Source organism: Narcine bancroftii, chromosome 2 (genome assembly GCF_036971445.1).
Source record: "Narcine bancroftii isolate sNarBan1 chromosome 2, sNarBan1.hap1, whole genome shotgun sequence".
NCBI lineage: Eukaryota > Metazoa > Chordata > Chondrichthyes > Torpediniformes > Narcinidae > Narcine > Narcine bancroftii.
In genome coordinates, this window is record NC_091470.1 from 12,022,856 (window position 1) to 12,040,039 (window position 17,184).

The 17,184-nt window shown below is 41.1% G+C and overlaps 1 protein-coding gene across 1 annotated transcript in view; it reads left to right on the forward strand.

The window, feature by feature from the left end:
* LOC138753197 (jun dimerization protein 2-like) overlaps positions 1 to 16,897 on the forward strand; it is a 29,423-nt gene extending 12,526 nt beyond the window's left edge. Inside the window, exons 3-4 of the mRNA XM_069915858.1 lie at positions 14,548 to 14,652; positions 15,931 to 16,897. Coding sequence (XP_069771959.1) covers positions 14,548 to 14,652; positions 15,931 to 16,113 — 288 coding nt within the window. The 3' untranslated portion in view covers positions 16,114 to 16,897. The remainder of the gene's footprint in view (positions 1 to 14,547; positions 14,653 to 15,930) is intronic.
* Positions 16,898 to 17,184: the final 287 nt, after the last annotated feature.

Sequence of the window (17,184 nt, forward strand, 5' to 3'; positions counted from 1 at the left end):
TCTCTGTTTGACACTGGGAGTGTGTGATGGGACAGTGCGGAGGGAGCTTCACTTCTGTCTTACCCCGGGAGTGTATGATGGAACGGTGGGGAGGGAGCTTCATTCTGTCTCACTCCGGGAGTGTGTGATGGGATGGTGCGGAAGGAGCTTCACTCTGTCTGACACCGGGTGTGTGTGATGGGATGGTGAGAGGGAGCTTCACTCTGTGCCTGACCCCAGGATTGTGTGATGGGATGGTGTGGAGGGAGCTTCATTCCTTGTCTGTACATATAACATATAACCATAGACAGCACAGAAAAGACCAGTTTGGCCCTACTAGTCCATGATGTAAAAAAATCCCCACCCTCCTAGTCCCACTGACCTGCCCCTGGTCCATACTCCTCCAATCCTCTCCCCTCCATGTAATTATCCAGTCTTTCCTTAAATGTAAATAATGTTCCTGCTTCAACCACCTCCGCCGGAAGCTTATTCCACATCCCAACCACCCTTTGCATGAAGAAATTTCCCCTCATGTTCCCCTTATAATTTTCCCCCTTCAATCTCAAACCATGGCCTCTGGTTTCAATATCCTCCACTCTTGATTGAAAAAGCCTATCCAAGTTGACTCTCTCTGTCTCTTTTAAAATCTTGAAGACCTCCATCAAATCCCCCCTCAATCTTCTACGCTCCAGAGAAAAAAAACCCCAGGCTGCTCAACCTTTCTCTGTCACTCAAACCCTGACATCCCATCAACATTCTCGTGAACCTTCTCTGCACTCTCTCTGTTTTGTTTATATCCTTCCTATAATTTGGTGACCAAAACTGTACACAGTATTCCAAATTTGGCCTCACCAATGCTTTGTACAATTTCATTATAACATCCCAACTCTTGAATTCAAAACTCTGATTTATGAAGGCCAACATTCCAAATGCCTTCTTCACCACACCATCTACCTGAGTATCAGCCTTGAGGGTACTATTTACCACAACTCCTAAATCCCTTTGTTGCTCTGCACTCCTCAATTGTCTACCATTCAATGTATATGACCTATTTAGATTTGCCTTTTCAAAATGCAACACTTCATACTTATCCATATTAAATTCCATCAGTCATTTCTCAGCCCAGTCCTCTAGCTTTCCTATATCTCTTTTTAAGCTACGGTAATCTTCCTCACTGTCCACAACACCACCAATCTTTGTATCATCTGCAAACTAACTTATCCAATTCTCCACCCCTACTTCCAGATCGTTAATATATATAACAAACAATAGTGGACCCAGGACCGATCCCTGAGGAACTCCACTAGTCACCGGCCTCCAATTGGACAAACAATTTTCTACCACTACTCTCTGACACCTCCCATCAAACCACTGCTGAATCCATTTCACTACCTCCTTATTTATACCTAATGCCTCCACCTTTTTTCCTAACCTCCTGTGGGGAACTTTGTCAAAAGCTTTACTAAAGTCTAAATAGACAACATCCACAACTTTTCCTTCATCAACCTTTTTTGTAACCCCCTCGAAAAACTCAATCAGGTTTGTCAAGCATGATCTACCCCTGACAAAACCATGCTGATTACTCCCTATCAATCCCTGTACCTCCAAATATTTGTAAATACCATCCCTCAGAACACTTTCCATCAACTTGCCCACCACAGACGTCAGACTCACGGGCCTATAATTCCCAGGTTTACATTTAGACCCTTTCTTAAACAGCGGAACCACATATGCCACCCTCCAATCCTTTGGCACTACCCCCGTGACCAGTGACATCCTAAATATCTCTGTTAATGGCCCAACTATCTGTCCACTAGCCTCCCTGAGTGTCCTTGGGAATATTTTGTCCGGTCCCGGAGATTTATCCACCTTTATCCTTTTCAACACAGCCATCACTACCTCCTCGGTTATCCTTATATGCTTCATGACCTCCCCATTATTTTTCTTTACTTCAACTGGTACAATATTTTTTTCCCTAGTGAATACCGAGGAAAAGAAATCATTTAAAATTTTCCCCATCTCCTCTGACTTCTCACTCAGCCTACCCTCCCTATCTACAAGGGGTCCAATTTTATCCCTCATTAATCTTTTCTTTTTTTAAATTTTTTATTTTTCACACTATAAACCGTATTGACCAAGATACATACAGACATTTTTTCTCTTGAATATATACAGTGTCATTTTTTCCCCCTTTTCCCCCCTCCCTTCCCTCCCTCCCTCACCCCCTTCCCCATTTATTTGAAGTTCAATCTATAAGGTACATTAAACCAGTTAAACAATGTTGTCACTCAATAAAAAAAACAAGAAATTTTACTGAGTCAGTTCTTTTCATTATCTTCTCCTCCTGTCATTTTAGGTGGTGGAAGTCCATTGTAGGATTTCTCTATTGTGTTTCATGTACGGCTCCCATATTTGTTTGAATATTGTAATGTTATTTCTTAAATTATATGTTATTTTTTCTAATGGAATACATTTATTCATTTCTATATACCATTGTTGTATTCTCAAGTTATCTTCTAATTTCCAGGTTGACATAATACATTTTTTTGCTACGGCTAGAGCTATCTTAACAAATCTTTTTTGTGCATCCTCCAAATCAAGTCCAAATTCTTTGTTTTTTATGTTACTTAGGAGGAAGATCTCTGGGTTTTTTGGTATATTGCTTTTTGTGATTTTATTTAATATCTGGTTTAGATCTTCCCAAAATGTTTTCACTTTCTCACATGTCCAAATTGCATGAATTGTTGTTCCCATTTCCTTTTTACAGCGAAAACATCTGTCAGATACTGTTGGGTCCCATTTATTTAACTTTTGAGGTGTAATGTATAGCCTGTGTATCCAGTTATATCGTATCATACATAACCTCGTGTTTATTGTATTTCTCATAGTTCCGGAGCATAACTTCTCCCATGTTTCATTCTTTATCTTTATGTTTAGATCTTGTTCCCATTTTTGTATAGTTTTACCATTTGTTTCCTCGTTCTCCTTTTCTTGCAGTTTGATGTACATGTTTGTTATAAATTTTTAAATTATCATTGTGTCTGTAATCACATATTCAAAATTACTTCCTTCTGGTAACCACAGACTGTTTCCCAATTTGTCCTTCAAGTAGGTTTTCAGTTGGTAGTATGCAAACATTGTATCGTGAGTTATATTTATCCTTCATTCGTTTAAAGGATAATAATTTATTTCCCGAAAAACAATTTTCTATTCTTTTGATCCCTTTTTTCTCCCATTCTCTAAAGGAAAGGTTATCTATTGTGAAAGGGATTAGTTGATTTTGCGTCAATATTAGTTTTGGTAGTTGGTAATTTGTTTTATTCCTTTCTACATGAATCTTTCTTCCAAATGTTGAGCAGATGATGCAATACCGGTGAATTCCTACATTGCACCAATTTTTCATCCCATTTATATAGTATACATTCAGGTATCTTCTCCCCTATTTTATCTAGTTCTAATCTAGTCCAATCTGGTTTTTCCCTTGTTTGATAAAAATCTGATAGGTATCTTAATTGTGCTGCTCTATAATAATTCTTAAAGTTCGGTAGTTGTAAGCCTCCTTGTTTGTACCATTCTGTTAATTTATCTAGTGCTATCCTCGATTTCCCCCCTTTCCATAAGAATTTCCTTATTATTTTCTTTAACTCCTTGAAGAATTTCTCTGTTAGGTGAATTGGTAATGACTGAAATAGGTATTGTATCCTTGGGAAAATGTTCATTTTAATACAGTTTATCCTTCCTATCATTGTTAGTGGTAAGTCTTTCCAATGCTCTAAATCGTCTTGTAATTTTTTCATTAATGGATGGTAATTTAGTTTATATAGATGGCCGAGGTTTTTATTTAGTTGTATACCTAGGTATCGCATTGCTTGTGTTTGCCATCTAAATGGTGATTCTTTCTTAAACTTTGTGAAATCCGCATTTTTCATTGGCATTGCTTCACTTTTATTTGCATTGATCTTGTACCCCGACACTTCTCCATATTCCTTCAATTTCCTATGTAATTCTTTTATTGATATTTCTGGTTCTGTTAAGAATATTATGACATCATCTGCAAATAGACTGATTTTATATTCCTTCTCATTTATTTTTATCCCTCTTATTTTATTTTCTGTTCTTATCAGTTCTGCTAGTGGTTCTATAGCTAACGCGAACAGTGAGGGAGATAGTGGGCATCCCTGCCTTGTTGATCTGCTTAAGTTAAATTGTTTTGATATATATCCATTTACTGTCACTTTCGCCAATGGCCCCTTATATAATGCTTTAATCCAATTAATATATTTCTCTGGTAGGCTGAATTTTTGTAGTACTTTGAATAAATAATTCCATTCTACTCTGTCAAAGGCCTTCTCTGCATTTAAAGCAACCGCTACTGTTGGAGTTTTATTTCCTTCTACTGCATGCATTAAGTTAATAAATTTACAGATATTGTCTGTTGTTCGTCTTTTTTTAATAAATCCAGTTTGGTCTAGATTTACTATTTTTGGTACATAGTCGGCCAATCTGTTTGCTAATAGTTTAGCTATTATCTTATAATCTGTGTTAAGTAAAGATATTGGTCTATATGACGCTGGTGCGAGTGGATCTTTCCCTGTCTTTGGTATTACTGTAATCATTGCTGTTTTGCATGAATCTGGTAAGCTTTGTGTTTTGTCAATCTGGTTGATTACTTCCAGGAGGGGAGGAATTAATAAGTCTTTAAATGTTTTATAGAATTCTATTGGAAATCCATCCTCTCCTGGTGTTTTATTGTTCGGTAGTTTTTTTAATATCTCCTGTAATTCTTCTATTTCAAATGGTTTTATTAATTTATTTTGCTCCTCTGTTTGTAATTTCTGTAGTTCAATTTTAGTTAGAAATTCATCTATTTTGTATTCTTTCCCTTCGTTTTCAGTTTGATATAGTTGCTAGTAGAATTCCCTGAAGTTTTCATTGATCTCCGTTGGATTATATGTAATTTGTTTGTCTTTTTTCCTTGATTCCAATACCATTCTCTTAGCTTGTTCTGTCTTAAGCTGCCATGCTAGAATTTTGTGTGTTTTTTCCCCTAGTTCATAATATTTCTGTTTTGTCTTCATTATGTTCTTCTCCACCTTATATGTTTGTAATGTTTCATATTTTATTTTTTTATCTGCCAATTCTCTTTTAGTTGTATCTTCCTTCATTGCTAATTCTTTTTCTATATTTACTATTTCCCTTTCCAACTGCTCTGTTTCCTGATTATAGTCCTTCTTCATCTTGGTTACATAACTTATTATTTGCCCTCTAATGAACACTTTCATTGCATCCCATAGTATAAACTTATCTTTCACTGATTCCGTGTTTATTTCAAAATACATTTTAATTTGTCTTTCAATGAATTCTCTAAAATCTCCATCTATACATTCTTGGTGGGATGTCCTCTAGCTCTATTGCCAATAACAGGGGTGAGTGGTCCGATAATAGTCTAGCTTTATTTTCCATTTTCCTAACTCTCCCTTGAATGTGGGCTGATAACAGGAATAGGTCTATTCTTGAGTATGTTTTATGTCTGCCCGAATAGTATGAATATTCCTTTTCCTTTGGGTGTTGTTTCCTCCATATAACATAACATAACATATAACATAACAATTACAGCACGGAAACAGGCCATTAGGCCCTTCTAGTCCACACCGAACCAAACACCCCTTTCTAGTCCCACCTCCCTGCACAATGCCCATAACCCTCCATCTTCTTCTCATCCATATACCTGTCCAACCTTTTCTTAAATAATACAATTGACTCCGCCGCCACGATTTCTCCCGGAAGCTCATTCCACACAGCTACCACTCTCTGAGTAAAGAAGTTCCCCCTCATGTTACCTCTAAACCTCTGCCCCTTAATTCTTAACTCATGTCCTCTTGTTTTAATCTTTCCTCCTCTTAACGGAAATAGTCTATCCACATCCACTCTGTCTATCCCTTTCATAAAAGTTGCATTTCTTGCATCAATTTAATTATAAATTTGGTTACTTTGTTCTTTCTGTTAGTTTTTTTTCCAGTTTTATCCATGTTTGAGTCCAAATTCAGGTTGAAATCCCCTTGCGTATCTGCTATCTTCAAAAAGATATCTTGCATAAATTTTTGATCTTCTTTGTTAGGTGAATATACATTGAGTAAATTCCAAAACTCCGAATATATCTGACATTTTATCATTACATATCTCCCTGCTGGATCTATTATTTCCTCTTCTATTTTGATTGGTACATTTTTATTGATTAATATAGCTACTCCTCTGGCTTTTGGATTATATGACGTTGCTGTTACATGTCCTATCCAATCTCTCTTTAATTTCTTGTGTTCCACTTCAGTTAGATGTGTTTCCTGCACGAATGCTATATCAATTTTTTCTTTTTTCAGTAAACTTCTGGGCCCACTCCAGGATCTGTGTCCTTTACCTCTGTCTCTTCCTTTTGATTTGGTTATGCATTCCATTAATATTTAAAGTCATATAGTTCAACATAGTCATTTCATACTTTGTTTATCTTTCCTTTCTGTTTCCTCATCACCTCCTTCCTTCTTATCCATTTCTGCTTTTTTTTTTGAACACATTATAAGACAACATTTCTAAAACATAAAATATTTCCATTATTCTCATATCTAAAATTCCTTTAACCCTAATAGTCCCTCCCCTTTCTGAGTTGCCCTTTGTCCCTTGTCGGGCAACCACATCTCCCCTCTCCATTTGGATTTGCGATTCCGCTCACAAGCGTCAACTGATTTCGCAGTGACTGTTATTCTTCCCCACCCAGAAAAGATTTTAATCTTCATATATAACAAAGGTCACTCTCTTAATTCCCTCCTTACTTCCTTTCTTCCCTTTCTTTCCCTTCTTAGTTCTTACTTATACTCTATTTTATATATATATATATATATATATATATAGAGAGAGAGTTTGTTGTCATTTTTGTTCTTGTTACATCTCTTCATCTCTCTGTCTGTTTTGTAGTTGTTCTGCAAATTTTCGTGTTTCTTCCGGATCCGAGAATAGTTTGCTTTGCTGCCCCGGAATAACTATTTTAAGTACCGCTGGGTATTTTAACATAAATTTATAACCTTTTTTCCATAGGGTCGTTTTTGCTGCATTAAACTCCTTCCTCTTCTTCAGGAGTTCAAAACTTATATCTGGATAGAAAAAATTTTTTTGACCCTTGTATTCCAGTGGTTTTTTTGTCTTCTTTTATTTTTTTCATTGCCTTCTCCAATATATTTTCTCTTGTTGTATATCTTAGGAATTTTACTAGAATGGATCCTGGTTTTTGTTGTGGTTGTGGCTTAGGGGCTAATGTTCTGTGTGCCCTTTCTATTTCCATTTCTTCCTGTAATTCTGGTCTTCCCAGGACCCTGGGGATCCATTCTTTTATAAATTCTCTCATATTCTTGCCTTCTTCATCTTCCTTAAGGCCCACTATCTTTATATTGTTTCTTCTATTATAATTTTCCATTAAATCTATCTTCTGAGCTAACAGCTCCTGTGTTTCTTTAACTTTTTTATCAGATTCTTCTAATTTCTTTTTTAAGTCATCTACTTCCATTTCTACGGCTGTTTCTCGTTCTTCCACCTTGTCCACTCTTTTTCATATATCTGACATGATCATCTCTAATCTATTCATTTTTTCTTCTGTACTTTTTACTCTTCTTTTTATTTCACTGAATTCATGTGACTGCCATTCTTTTATTGATTCCATATATTCTTTAAAAAAATATATCCATGTACTTGCCCTTCCCTTCATCTTCCATTTCTCCGTGTTCTCCCTCCTCTTCTGAGTCCACTCCAGGATCTGTGTCCTTTACCTCTGTCTCTTCTGGTTTTCTTGTTGGGTTGTTTATTTTAGTTTGTTGGGTATTTTTGTTCTTCTTATTTTTATTAGAAGTATCTTGGTGTTGGTCTTCTTCCTCTGAGTTGATCATCTGTTGTTTCTTTGATTTCCTATTTTTATTCTCTTCCTTCTTGTTCTCGTTATTTTCTATGTTTTCCTGTTGAGAGTCTTGCTGTCGTGTTATACTTGTCTGTTTCGGCTGTGGAGATTTACTCCTCAGCTGGTCCCCCCTCCCGTCGGTGTTGTTTGGCTCCATGAGCCATTTTTGTAGTCTTGAGTTCAGGGTTTCCACTGACCTCAGGGAGCGTGCTTCTCTCTCCACGGCGGGCCTCCTCATATCGGTAAGGCCTTCACCTTCCTCCTTCAACATCCTTCCTTCTTCTTTTCTTCCTGTTGTCTTTGGTTTTTCTTTCTTCGCTGCCATTTTCTCCACATTTTCACTTTCAATTTGTTATGGTTTCTGTGTTAGTGACTTTGTTTTTTCTCTATCTTTTTTTTACTTTTCTGGAGCGGGCTGGAGTTCCCCGACTGGCCACTACTTCATCACGTGACTCCTCCTAATATTTTACTTTTAATGTACCTATAGAAACCCTTTGGATTTATTCTTACTCTGTCTGCCAAAGCCTCTTCGTGCCTCTTTTTGGCCTTTCTAATTTCTTTCTTAACATTTTTTCTACACTCCTTGTCGTCCTCTTTCAATTTCTCATCACCTTGCCGTTTATTCCTCTTGTCCACCTCCCTTTTTCTGCTAACCAAATTTCTAATATTCCTCGAAAACCAAGCCTCCCTATGACTTCCAGCCTTTCCTTTGATCCTCACTGGGACATAACTACTCTGTACCCTCAAAATTTCTTCTTTGAATATTCTCCATTTTTCATTTACATCCTTTCCTGAAAAAAAATCATGTCCCACTCAATACCCCCCAAAGCCATTCTCATTCCTTTGAAATTTGCTTTTCTCCAATCCAGAACCTCAACTTTAGGCCCCTGTTTGCTCTTCCCTAAAACTACCCTAAAACTAATAGAGTTGTGATCACTAGACCCAATTTGTTCTCCAACATTAACCTCAGACACCTGACCTATCTCGTTCCCTAACAGGAGATCCAGTATTACACCGTCCCGAGTCGGTTCCTCTACGTATTAATTAAGAAAACTATCTTGTACACATTTGACAAACTCTAGCCCATCCAGCCCTCTTACTGTATGGGTATCCCAATCAATGTGAGGGAAGTTAAAATCTCCCATGATCACTACCTTATGTTTATTACACATACATGCTATCTCCTTACAAATTTGTTCCTCTAATTTTCTTGGCCCATTTGGTGGTCTATAATACACTTCTATTAGTACCCTCGTCTCCTCCACCCCTCAATTCCACCCAAACAGCCTCACTGGACGATCCCTCCAAACCATCCTGCCACCTCACGGCAGTAATGTCCCCCTTAACAAGCAGAGCAACTCCTCCCCCTTTTTTGCCCCCTGTTCTATCACATCTAAAACATTTGTATTCTGGAATATTTAGTTGCCAGTCCTGTCCCTCCTGTAGCCAGGTCTCATTAATTGCCACCACATCATGATTTCAAGTGCCAATCCATGCTCGAAGCTCATCTACCTTGTTCACTATGCTTCTTGCATTAAAGTACATGCATTTCAGAGAATGACCCTCACATATATTCCCTTTTCTACCTTTTACCTTAACCTCCATCCTTCCTTTGTTACCTTTATCATTCTTAACTAGGTGGCCATGCACCCTAGACATTGCTTGCAAACTCTGCTCCCCACCCCCCTGCCAAACTAGTTTAAACCTTCCCCCACAGCTCTAGCAAATCTGCTTGCCAGCACATTGGTCCCCTCCAGTTCAAGTGGAGTCCGTCCCTTTTGTACAGGTCCGACCTTCCCCAGAAGAGATCCCAATGATCCAGAAACCTTATCCCTTGCCCCCTGAACCATCTCTTTAGCCACGCATTCATCCTCCACACCCTCCTATTTCTACCCTCACTAGCGCATGGCACCGGCAGCAATCCAGAGATTACTACCTTAGAGGTCCTGTTTTTTAACTTCCTACCTAATTCCACATAATCCTGTTTCAGGACCTCATCCCCACTTCTAACTAAGTCATTGGTCCTCACATGGACCAAGACTTCTGGCTGTTCTCCTTCCCCTTGCAGAATTCTGTGAACTCGATCAGAGACATCCCTGACCCTAGCACCAGGGAGGCCACAGACCAACCTGGAATCCCGATCTCGTCCAACAAACCTCCTATCTGTCCCTCTTACAAGTGAGTCCCCAACCATAATTACCTTGTTCTTATCCCTCCTGTGTCTCAGGGGTAGCCCCTGTGCCAGAGACCTGACCCCCATGAATCGTCCCTGATAGGCTGTTCCCCCCCAGCAGTATCCAATGCCGAATACATGTTGCTGAGGGGCACTTCCACAGGGGTACTCTGCACTGACACTCTCCCTCCTTTCCTTACAGTCACCCAATTCCCTGACTCCTGTCTTCTAGGGGTGACTGTCTCCCTGTAACTTCTCTCTATCACTGCCTCTGCTTCCCTTATGATCCTCAGTTCATCCAATTGCAACTCAAGCTCCCTAACACAGTCGCTCATGAGTTGCAATTGGATGCACCTTTTGCAGGTGTAGTCATGAGGAACAGCTGTGCTGTCTCCGACTCCCCACATCCCACAATTGGACCAGCTGACTCCATTACCTCCTTTCTTAATATATATAGGTTATTTAAAAGAAATACTAAACAAATAATACTAAAAGACAAACCAAAAAGGACACCTTACCACACAGGGAGCTCCTTCTTAGCCCCTGCTCACTCACTGAGCCGCTCCTCGCTAGCCGCTCCCTCACCTTTCACTCCTTTTATAGGCCTTCAGGCAATTTACTCACTCCTCTAGTAGTCTCTCTTCGCCCCTCATCCAATGGTCGCCTTGGGAACGCTGACTCTGCTGTCCTCCGAGCAGCAGCAGCCAGATCCAACTAGGCCTGTCACACAATCACAGGGGTGTGTGATGGGGACGATGGGGAGGGAACTCCATTCTGTCTTACCATGGGAATGTGTGATGGGACTGTGGTGAGGGAGCTTCACTCTGTGACTGACCCCAGGTGTGTGTGATGGGACAGTGCGGAGGAGCTTCACTCCATGTCTTTTTTTTTAAACTTTATTTAAAATTTTATGACATGAATAAAATAAAAATTACATTTAAAGAAATAATAAAAAATAAGATAATAAAAATTAGAATACTACATCATTAAACTACACAAATTAACCCCCCCCAATAATTATAACACAACATTAATCATCTAATTTAAAATTAGTCCAACCCTCCCCCCCAAAATAAAGAGTGAAGAATTAATTAACAATATTGTAAATAAAATAGAAAAAACCCCACTTACAAAAAAAGGATAAAACTTAACAACAAAAAAATTACTAACAACAAAAAAAAATCAATACTAAAATAATACCCTTAAACATATATTTAAATCAAACATACATGTATTTAACAAATGAAATCCACTTTAAAACTAAGTTCATATATTAAAATCATATATCAACCACATATCTGTAATTCAAAAAAATAATAATTAATAATACATAAATACAGAATTTCCATTAATACCAAGTTTCCTTTATAATTCATCGAGAGAACAAAAACATCCCTTAGAAAAACAATCAGATAAACTTTTTATTCCCTTCCCCTCCCCTTATATAAAAAAAGAAAAAAAAAGAAAAAAGTTCAAGCTCTTATAAAATTCTCCATATTCTTCATTTATAACATCTTCAAAATTAACTTAATTTTATTAAACTCTTTCCCTCAATGTATTTGTACTTAATTTTCTTCTTTTTCTTCTTATCACCTTTCCCCTTATCTTCCTCTTCATCTAATTCAACATCCTCAATTTTTGACTTATTATCTTCTGTGACATCATCCTCTTAAAAAAGAAAGAAAAAAAGAAAAAAAACCCCAAAAAAAGAGAAAAAAAAGGAGAGAAAAAAAACCTCCTAATTCCCTGTCAATTACAATCAGAAAACTATGGTGTGAAAAATAAAAAAATTAAAAAAAAAAAAAAAAAAAATTACAATCAGAAAACAAAGAGTTAAAAAAAAATTATTTATTTAAAAAAATAATAATAATAAAACCTTCACTTCTTAACCCAAAAATTAAAAAGAAAAAAAAAACAGGTCGGAGGTCACAACTACCTCCTCCTGTTTAAACCGCCCAAAGCGGTAACTCCCCCAAAATATTGGGTGTGAGATAACTCACAGGTAACTGATGACTTCTGGAAACTAGTGCCCACCCAGTTCCCTCTCCCAACTCTCATTTCATTAAACTATCATCATTATTTAAATATTTAAACTCTTCTAAAAAAAAAGGATAAAAGATTTATTTTTTTAAATCAACGTTACCACTTCGGTCACCATTGCTTCCATTTCTTTTAAAAAACTGGATCCCACCTTACATCTCTACTCTCTTTGGAGACCTTGAAGGACTACATCGTTCCTGAAACTGCATGATTGGTAGAGACTGAGCAAAGTCCATAACCTCTTTAGGATTGTCAAAGAACTTTGGCTAATTTCCATCCTAAAAAATCTTCAGTACCGCAGAATACCTGAATGTTCCCTTATGTCTTTTTTTCCACAACCGTTCTTTCACAGAATTAAATTTGCGTCGTTGAAACATAATTTCTTGACTCAAATCTTGATAGAAGAAAACAGGATTATTCTGAACCATCAAAGGAGATCTATTTTGCTGGGCATTTCTAATAGCCATACGTAAAATTGTCTCTCTGTCACAATAGTTTAAACAATGGATCAAAACAGATCTTGGATTCTGTCCTGAAAAAGATTTTCTTCTTAAAACTCTATAAGCACGTTCCAGTATTAAACCTTCAGGGAATTTATCCTGTCCTAACACTCGTGGAATCCATTCAGTAAAAAATTTTCTTGGATCTGGTCCTTCTATGCCTTCTGGCAAACCAACAATTTTCACGTTGTTCCGTCTAGATTGATTCTCCAAATAATCAACCTTTTTTGCTAAATTTTTATTTTGGATCTGCAATGTTTCAATTATTCTATTTTCATCTTGCAGTTGATCCTGTGCATCGACTAAACCTTGATCACACATTTCAAATCTTTCAATGGTTTCAAGCTTAAAAGCTCCATTAATGACTTCCGCCATCGCATTAATCTTGGAAATAAACAGGTTCACAAAATTAGCAAAGTGACTCGATACAGAATATATCTTATCTTCAAGATCCTTAACAGACATTTCAACAGAAGTAGATTCAGGCATAATGGGGTCTTGCTGTTCCTTAGAGACCACGGGATCTTCTGTCCCTTCCCTTAATTTAGTATCTTTTCTAGCAGTTTGACTTTGTATAAAAATCCCTCTCAAAGTCCCCCCAGCAATGCCAGGAGACTGAAGATCAGGGTTATCTTTCAGCCAAATCTCTTTAATCATCTTCACTGAATCGATGTCTGGAAAAACCGTTGTAATTGAAGATGCATTTTGCGGCGCCACCACTGTAGCAGTCGAATGACAACTCTTTAACTCTCCAGCTGGTGGCGCCCCAGCTGATTCAACTGTCAAAGTCTCAGTAACAGCACCCACAGTGGCCGCCGTGCGAAACACTGGCACCCGTCCAGCCCCTTGTTCTGAAAGCTGTTGAGTGCGACCTTCAGAGAGCCTCACCGGCTTAAAACGAAGCTTCAATGCCGAACTCTGCACGTCCTCCTCTGGATCCATTCTACGTTGAGTCCTGGCTTCTTGTAAACAAGTAGGCTCAGACAATTTTGGAAAATGTAGTTTTTTAACATTCTGTTGATATTTTCTTTTACCTTTTTTTTGCATATAAACCATTAGGCACTAATCCAACACCTCTTATTATTTATAAACTTTTAAAAGAAATTTAACGGGCACTTAAAGACAAAACAATAAATCAGAGTCAGGAGGGATCTGGAAGGCACGTCTGTTCCCTACGCCATCTTGCCTCGCCCCCCCCCCCCACTCCATGTCTGATCCCGGGTGTGTGTGTGATGGGATGGTGGGGAGAGATCTTCACTCTGTGTCTGACCCCGGGAGTGTGTGATGGGACGGTGCGGAGGGAACTTCACTCTGTGTCTGATCCCAGGAGTATGTGATGGGACGGTACAGAGGGAGCTTCACTCTGTGTCTGACCCTGGAGTGTGTGATGGGATGGTGGAGAGGAAACTTCACTCTGTGTCTGACCCCAGGAGTATGTGATTGGATCATGCGGAGGGAGCTTCACTCTGTGTCTGATCGCAGGAGTGTGTGATGCGACTGTGGTGAGGGAGCTTCACTCTGTGTCTGTCCCCAGAAGTGTGTGATGGGACGTTGGGGAGGGAACTTCACTCTGTGTCTGACACCAGGAGTGTTTTATGGGATCGTGCGGAGGGAGCTTCACTCTGTCTTACCCCAGCAGTGTGTGATGGGACGGTGGGGAGGGAGCTTCACTCTGTGTCTAACCACAAGAGTGTGTGATGGGACTCTGCGGAGGGTGCTTCATTCTGTTTCTGGATTTTGCTGGGGAACATTCACAGAAGGCGTGTCAGGGTCCTGGCCTGCAATGTGGAGGTGGGTAAAGGTTTGTGGCATCCCCTGCTCTCTTCACTTAGGCGCCAGTAATGGTGCAGGTGTTGCCGGTAAGAATAGCCTCCTGCTGCTGACCCAGTGCCGACCCGTTGTTTGTCCCCGAAGCGCAGGCGGACCGGGATGACGAGCGGCGCCGAAGGAGGAGGGAGAAGAACAAGGTGGCAGCCGCTCGGTGTCGGAACAAGAAACGAGAGCGCACTGAGTTCCTGCAGAGGGTGAGGGGAGAGGTGGTGGGGATGGGGGTGGGTTGATGCAGGTGATGGTGATGGGGTGAGGGTATGCGGGATGAGAATGAGAGAGGGGTGGGATTGGGGGATGGGGTGATGGTGTTGGGGTGAGGATGATGCGTGTGAGGGGCATGTGGGGTGGGTGAGTGGGTGCGGGGGGTGAGGATGAGAGAGGGTTGAGGGAGGGTGAGGGCCACAGGGTGATGGTGGATTGGGGGGGGATGTTGGTGTCGGCGAGACTGTATTCCAGGACCTGGTGTGGAGAAGGGAGCCAGGGTTTTTTCTGCCTCCTCACCCAGATCAGTGTCGTGATTCAAACACCACAACCTATAAACAGGCCCTTCTAGTCTGTGCTGAACCTTTTTTTGCCTCGTCCCACTGACCTGCACCCAGACCATAGCCCTCCATCCATCTCCCATGCATGTACCTGTCCAAATTCCTGTTAAATTGAGCCCACATTCACCACTTCAGCTCGTTCCACTCACCGTGTGAAGAAGTTCCCCCTAAACTTTTTCCCTTTCACCCTTAACCCATGCCCTCTGGTTTGTATCTCATCTGCCCTCAGTGGAAAAAGCCGACCTACATTTACTCTGTCTGTCCCCCTCATAATTTTAAATACCTCGATCAAATCTCCCCTCATTTTTCTATGCTCCAGCGAATAAAGTTTTAACTTATTGAACCTTTCCCTGTAAATCAGTTCCTGGAGTCTGGGCAACATCGTCATTAATCTTTTCTACATTCTATCTATCTTATTGATATCTTTCCTGTAGTTCGGTGACCAAAACTGCACACAGTTCTCCAAATCTGGCCTCACCAATGTCTTACACAACTTTACCAACTTCTGTTGAGCTCCTATATTCAATACTTTGATTTATGAAGGCCAATATGCCAAAATCTCTTTCTACAACCCTGTCCACCTGGGTCGCCACTTTCAAGGAATTATTTACCTGTATTCCCGGACTTCTCAGTGACTGACCATTTACCGTGTACATCCTTTCTTGGTTTGTCCTTCAAAATTGCAACACCTCACACGTTCCCCCATCCACTCCCACCTTCTCCCCCCTCTGTCCCTCTCCTCCTTCTGACCCACTGCCCCCTCTGTCCCTCTCCTCTTCCATCACTCCGTCCCCCCTCCCCTGCTCCCTTTCCCTCCCCCCTCATTCACTGCTCACCACCGACCTTACTTTTCCCTTGCTCCCGGCCCCTCCTTTGCCCCCTCGCTCGCCCTCTCCCTCTGACACTCACCTCCCTGTTCTGTGTCTCCAGGAGTCCGAGAGGCTGGAGCTGATGAATGGGGAATTGAAGACGCAGATTGAGAATCTGAAACGGGAGCGCCAGGACCTGATCCACCTACTTAACCGGCACCGGCCCACGTGTATCGTCAGGACGGACAGCGTGCGGACCCCCGAGACCGAGGTCCACCCACTCCTTCAGCAGCTGCAGCAGTGATGGATGCCCCCTCCCCGCCAACGACTAGATAAAGGAGGGCAGCATTTCTCAGCGCTGTCCACTAGGTGGAGGAACTGCTCAGTGAATGGCTTCTGGGATACTTTGACTGGGAGTGGACCTGCTGGTTCCCTGGTGGAGCTGGGCAGTGATGCTGGTCCCCTGGTGGAGCAGGAGCAACACTGATCCCCTGGTGGAGCAGGAGCAATGCAGGTCCCGTGGTGGAGTTGGGCAGTGACGCTAGTCCCTTGGTGGAGCTGAGCAGTGACTTTGCCCTCTAGTGGAGCTGGGGAATGACACAGGCCTTCTACAAGACTTGGGGACTGACGCTGGTCCCCTGGTGGAGCCAGAAAGTGACGTTGGTCCCCTGATGGAACCTGGCAGTGACACTCGCCCCCTGGCGGATCCGGACAGTGAATTTGCCCTCTGCTGGTGGAGCCAGGGATTGATGCTGGTCACCTAGTGGAGCTGGGCTGTGATGCTGCTCTCTGGTGGTAGAGCCAGGGATTGTCACTGGTCCCTTGACGGAGTCAGTCAGTGACGATGGTCCCCTCGTGGAGATGGTGGTTGAGACTTCCATGTGGAAAGACTGGGGATATAGACTGGACTGGAATCCAGCTTCATGACTATTTCTCTGCTCCCGTCAGAACTGAAGTCACCAGTTGTATGGCAGTTGCCGGCTCCATTACCCCATCTCCACATCAGCTGCGGCACATTTCCATTTATCACTAAAATATCCTTGGACGGATTTTAATGTCCTTTTGCCCTCAGTAAAGGTTGAACTGGTGTCTGTGTGACGTACTCACCTTATTCTTAACAATGGCCCAGCCACTGGACCCAGACCAGAGCCCCGGCATCATTTCCCCCTCCTCTCTCAATCTGCACCCACCTGCCCTGTGCCTAGTCCCTGGTCTCTTGGAAGGCCGCATTGGAATGGGAAGCTGCAAGGTTTGGTTGCCGTTTTATCTGCTGAGTTGAAGATGGGTGGGAACGTTGTGGGAGGGTGGGTGGGCAGCTGCAGTGGGGTGGGTTCAGTCCAGTGAAGAGATCGAGTAAAGGCTGAGAAATTTAATT